The sequence below is a fragment of the Phascolarctos cinereus genome, unplaced genomic scaffold, assembly GCF_003287225.1.
Source record: "Phascolarctos cinereus isolate Bilbo 61053 unplaced genomic scaffold, phaCin_HiC Scaffold_4;HRSCAF=312, whole genome shotgun sequence".
Taxonomy (NCBI): Eukaryota; Metazoa; Chordata; class Mammalia; order Diprotodontia; family Phascolarctidae; genus Phascolarctos; species Phascolarctos cinereus.
Window position 1 is genome coordinate 36,863,372 of NW_027555847.1, and position 6,000 is coordinate 36,869,371.

The window sequence follows — 6,000 nt, forward strand, 5'->3', positions numbered from 1 at the left end:
TAGAGACCATCTAGTCCAACCCCCTCGTCATGGTTGAGAAAATTGAGACCCAGAGGCTTAGTAACCTGTCAAGGATTACATAGGTAAAAGTGTGAGGCAAAATTTGAATCCAGGTCTCTTGTTCCCAAAGTTGGTTCTCAGGTGGTACAGTGAGTAGGTAGTGTTGGACTTGGATTCTGGAAGACCTGAATTTGAATCCTGCCTCAGACACTTACTAGCTATCTGACTTTGGGCAAATCAGTTTCCTCAACTATAAAACTGAGATAATAATAGTATCTACCTCCCGAGGCTGTTATGAGAATCAAACGAGATTATATTTGTAAAGCACTTGGTACCTGGCACAAAGTAGGTGCTTAATTGTCTTGACAGAACTTAATAAAGGTAAATGGAGGTGCAGAATCCCAAGCTTTTTCATTTTATTAGCAGGGTGCAAACCTGTTAACAAAATGGGTCAAATGGCTACCTCATTTAGGCCAATGACCCAGAGAAGAAGGCTCAGCTCCTTTTAATAAGCACAGGACAAAGAACAGAGCTGGGTGAGGAAAATAATGCAGTTGATTACAGGGCTGGCAGCATTATGGGGGCAAGAACAACATGACTGATTAGAATGTGGAAAGGAAGTGCTAGCAGTAACCTTCTCCTTCCCTCCCTTGACTAAGAAATGTTCATTGTTTGAATCCACTAGCAAAGTAAGAGATAGTAGAGCAGACTTCTTTGCATAACAAACCAGACATCCTTGAAGGACAGCTTGATGATATAAAGATACTAGACCAGATTCCCCACAGTCTACCTGCATCCCTCAAGGATAGCTGATTTCCTTGAGGCAAGAATAGAACAGTGATTAACAGGAGAACTGAACTTCTAAACTTAGCTCATAGGCAAAGAGACAAAGAAATATGGCTTGAGCAATCATACAAAATGGGGCAATAATACCAAATAGGAACAATTACAAATAGAATCAACTACAAAATTATACAGAATCAGTTTAATTTCTTTATAATAAATGCTTGTTTCTTTCCTTCCTTTCTTAGCCTCAGTTTCCTCTTATGTAAAATGGGTAAATTTAAAATGTAAAATGATTAATAGCACCTACTTCACAGGGCTTTTGTGAAGATCAAATAACATTTAAAGAACTACGTAAATGCTAGATGGCATAGTAGATGGAGTGCTGGACCTGGAGTTCACATCCAGCTTCAGACAGTAATGTGACCCTAGGCAAGTCATTTAACTCAGTTTTCTTATCTGTAAAATGAGGATAATAATTGTGTCTATCTCCCAGGTTGTTATGAGGATCTTTGTAAAGAGCTTAACCAACATGAAAGTGTTCTATCACTGATAGCTAAGATGATGATGATGATGATGATGATGATATGTTTCAATAACCCTAAATTATAACTTAAAAAATATAAATATATTTTTAAAAAAGGAACTACATAAAAATTTAGAAATACTTTATCTATGGAGAATCAATTAAGAATTATCCTTTTAAAAAAATAGTACAACATAACTTCATAGTCTATCAGCCCCTCAGTTCTTTTTACAATTTAAAATTGTGTTGACTTTCAAACTACCCTCACAAATAGATATAGATGGAGCTGTCACTGTTCACTCTCATCTTCACCTCCAGATCCCCATTCCATTCTCAAGGCAGAGAGTACAAATATTTGGCACTTTTAGCAAATCCAAGGGGTTCAAAGATATGAAAGGAAAGTAACCGGGACAAGTAGAAATAGATTAGAACTGGCCCATCTCCAACTCCAACAAATCCTTGCCTTACTCCCAGGTTGTTGTTGTTCTCTCCCCCCCCCCTTAGGATTGTTGTGAGAATCAATTCAGCTGATCAATCAGTTGTGAGACTGCTTAGAACAATGCCTGGCACATAGACACTTAATATGTTTGCTCCCTTTCCTTTCCTCCTCTGCTTGAAATTCTATCAAATAGAGAGTTATTTGGGTTAACAAGCATCTGCTCTTTTGAAAAAATCAACCCTTCTCTAAGGGATGAGGCACTTTCAATCATTCATACATTAATCATTTTGCTCCTAAAATTCATATTGAAGGACTAAGAATTTGGATTGCAAGGAAGGGGAGGGAGGAGAACTTTACCAGGATGTGTACTTCAGTAGGAAACTTAGGGAAGCATGTGGGTTGGGGAGAGGAGCCCCCAAAAAGTGTTGAGGATACCAAACACAATTCTGATCATTGGAAATTTTTGTCTATGACCTACAAAAGGTGGGAGACACTCTCACAAATATGGTACTGAATTTAACCACAAAGTCATCCAATCTAAGCCTCTCATTTGACAGATAAGACAACTCAGTGGCTGAGATTTGAAATGAGGTCTTCTTGACTATAAACATAGCATTTTTTCACTATATCTGAACTCCAATTCAAGACCACAGAACTCAGATTAACACTGTAAAATTGTCTCTATGAGAAGATGTGTTCTGAGCTCCAAACTCTTGAAACACAACTTGTTCAAAAATTGGGAACTGTGTATATAATTATTACTGATACTAGGTTGGTGGGGTGGGAGGAACTGTTCAATAAAAGCCATTTAAAAATTGATCTGAGCAAAATATATTGTTATTATTTGGCATGTTTGAACTAATTATGTTTAATAAATGAATGTAGCCATCAATATTAATGATTTCTACACAGTGAAGAAAATATATTCAAATTAATTATTGAGTTACTAAAATGAAAAAAAATACCAAACTCTTAAGTGGAAGAATATTATTTATTGAGTTTTTCCTTTTCTGCTTATCATAAAATATGTCATGTATATTGTTTCAAGAGAATGTTAGAAAACACTGAAACAACACATCATTTTTGTCTTGTCTACCTACCTGCAAAAATCAATGAAAATTACTGCTGTTTCTTGAGGCCCTATGGTACAGTTAAGTCATGGTCAAATATCTCTTAGTGAATCTCAAGTGAGCTTCCCAGCCAAAGCCTCACTTAGTAATCCTTTGGGTTTCCATGGCTCAGAGTGAGCATAAATTTCAATTGTTTCTGTTCTGGCCAGAAACCCTGAGGGTCTTCCCCTCCCAGTTTGATTTTTTTTTTTGAGTAGGCAAACTAGGCAATCTTTTGCCTCATTTCTTACTTAGACTTAAATCACTGAATGGGTGTTGCCTCAGACAAGCTGAAACCTGGGAAAGACCTTAGCTTAAAAAGGCCAAAGTCTCACACTGCATCTGGGATGATCTCCAGTTGTCCTGACTTATGTCTTGCCACTGACTTAGATGACCCTGGAGGAGAGAGAGAGGCTGATGACTTTGCACTGCCTTGCCTCACTTAAATCCAATTCACTTGCAAGTCAAGACATCACCCTCCTGATGCCACTGGTCTTCAACAACAATGGTGCAAAAAATGCTGGCTATACCTGTCTGGGACTCGATTTGCTCATGCAAAAGGAAGGGGCCATCTTAGATAAGGCACTTTCCAGCTTAAATCTATTATTATTCTATTATTCCCAAATACATTCTTGATAATTGAACTTTGGTCTAGGGGAAAAACTTTCTTCATACCCATAACCACAAATCAGCATGAGCATTCTTTTAGGCAACAAAATTCCAAAAAACTTCAGAACTGACTATAACACTTGCCTCCCTTAAATACTAGGTTACATTGTTAAGAACAAAAAGAAGTAGATAGCTAATAAAGAATTATTATTATTGTTTAAATTCCCTTTGTGTCTACACCTTTGAAAACAATTAAATACAGGCAATTGTCTTTTGGGGAAATTAGCTTAAGCAAGGGCTGTAATGACAGTTAAATGTCCTATTAGGATTCTGTATCTTATAGAAAAGCAATCAAATTGAAATGCTTTGGAAAACAGGAGAATGGGTCCATCCCCTCCCCCCCATTAACCTGTGAATCTGGAAAAGAGAATGGCCTTTGGGTCTAAGTATCCATTCTGAAGAAACTATAACAGAATATTAATTCAGAGAGGCCAGCTTATCCCTTCTAATTTGGAATATAATAACCTTTGTTGATCCTCAAGTAAGTATTTTAGATAATGCCTTTGAAATTAAAGACTTGCCTACCCTAAGAGATTTTTACAGAAGCACTTTCACGTAAGATTTTCTCCTAGTCATTAGTCATAATAGATTCTCTAAACTAAATTTCCATAAATGTGTTTTGGATAGCCTTTAGGGAGGACATCATTTTACTCTTCTATAATGTTTGTGAGTACCAAGGGCCCTGGGATGAAATTTATGCTTTACACACTCAAGACTTGACACACCAACTCTGTTACAAAGGTAATAAAAACGTCATCTTCTCTTTGCATAGTGCTTTTAACTTTTCCAAGAGCTTTTGCATCCATTATCTTACTTTTTCCTCACAGTCATCCAGGATGGTAGGCAAGACTGATTTTATTATGCCCATTTTACGTATGCTAAATGAAGCAGCCAGAACTTAACTGGTGTTAGTTCTATTAGCTGGTCTCAGTTTTGGTCTGGTGCTCTTTGCATTTGTTGCTATTTAAAGGGACGCGAGACTGGAGAAACTTGTACTGGTTAAGCTCTCTAATCCTCCCCCGACCCTACCCCGCCAAGGGCTAAGTAATAATTGAGCAGACCAACTTGAGCCCGCATAAGTTTCCAAAGGTTTCAAGTTACTACCCGGCTTTGCTAGGACAGAACCGGGCACAGGAGGTCAGAGGGATGGGGTTAGAGAGGTGAGTCAGTCATTCAAGGCTCTGTGACATTTGCTGCCTCTTTTGCTAGGCTAGGAGGCTGCTCGCGGGTAGCATACCGTTGCACGAGTTCAGAAGCCTTACCTTTTTAAAGCAGCAAAATACAGGGAGCACGAGTGGAGGGGGTGGAGGTTCTGGGTGTAGAGTTAGCTTTAGGGAGAAAAGAGCAGGGTAGGGAGTGGAAAGAATCTGGTCAATCTGGGCACCCCAAAGAGCCAGGGTGATTGGGCCACGGGCTGGGGAGGGGATGGCTCGGGGCCCAAAGCAGGAAAGGAAAGAAAGGCAGAGGCGGGGGGGAGGACTTGGCCCCAAGGGCTGGCGGCCCGGCGGAGGGTGGGGGACAGGGTGCACAGACTAGAAGGGGAGATGGAGTTTGGGATAGTCTGGGCTGAAAGAAGAGATCAGAGAGCAAGCTCGGGAGGGGAGGGGGCGGTTCAGCCAGCTAGGGAGACAAAGCGAGCCCGGGAAGCAGCAGCTCCCGGCCAGGGCGGGGGCCGCGCCGGGCGGGCTGGGCTGTGATGGGCTGGGCTGGGCCGCCCCGTCGGGGGCGGGGCAGGTGGCGCAAGCTCCCACTACCCCCACCCCGCTTGCGCCACTGGGGGCCGGCGGGGACTAGCCCCCGGCCCCGCGGCTGTGCAGCTCGCCCGGCCCGGCCTCCAGCCCCAGGCCTGGCCTCACCTGTCGAGCCAGAAGGTCCAGGGGGAGTGCAGGGGGACCCCGCCGGGCTCTGGCCTCAACTCCGCCAGGCCCTGCATGGCCAGGGGCTCCTCGGCGTCCGGCGGCCCGGGCGGCTCCGGAGGGCTCAGTGCCGCCGCCTCGGCGGCCGGGGGAAGCGCCATTTTCTCCCCTCGCCCGGCCAGCGGAGCGAGCACCAAGAAAGCCGGAGAGGGCGCGGAGGAGCCGGCGGAGGCAGCAGCAGCGGAGGCCGCGGCTGCCGAGGCTGAGTCACCCCCCGCCAGCCCTCTGTCTCCTCCCCGCCCCCCGCCTCCGCTGCCTGTGGGCGCCCTCGGCTCCGCCTCACGCAGGGGGCCCCGGTCCCGGCCTGCAGTGGTGTCAGCACCGCCCCCGGCTGCTCGCCTGCCCAGAGGTCAAGGCCGGCCCAACCCTGGCCGCAGCGCGCCCGCGAGCTGGCCCGGGGCCGGGACGGGCACAAAGAGCGGCGGGGAAGGGGTACGGGGCGGGGGAGGAGATGGGGGTAAGGGGATTGGCGCGCGCACGGTCAGCGCGAGCCACGCTGGGAGCCGGGCGCGCAGAGAGGCAGGCCCGAGCGCAGGATGCACGGGCACTAGGGATGCA

General features: G+C 44.9%; 1 protein-coding gene across 2 annotated transcripts in view; it reads right to left on the reverse strand.

Moving 5' to 3' along the window:
- Window positions 1-5,680, reverse strand: part of EIF4E3 (eukaryotic translation initiation factor 4E family member 3) — a 50,518-nt gene extending 44,838 nt beyond the window's left edge. The window contains exon 1 of one of the 2 annotated variants that reach the window (XM_021007581.2): window positions 5,383-5,678. In XM_021007581.2, the coding sequence (XP_020863240.1) occupies window positions 5,383-5,543 (161 nt within the window). In that variant the 5' untranslated portion in view covers window positions 5,544-5,678. Of the gene's footprint in view, window positions 1-5,382 lie in introns of both variants that reach the window. The other variant, XM_078152153.1, reaches the window with a different exon arrangement.
- Window positions 5,681-6,000: the final 320 nt, after the last annotated feature.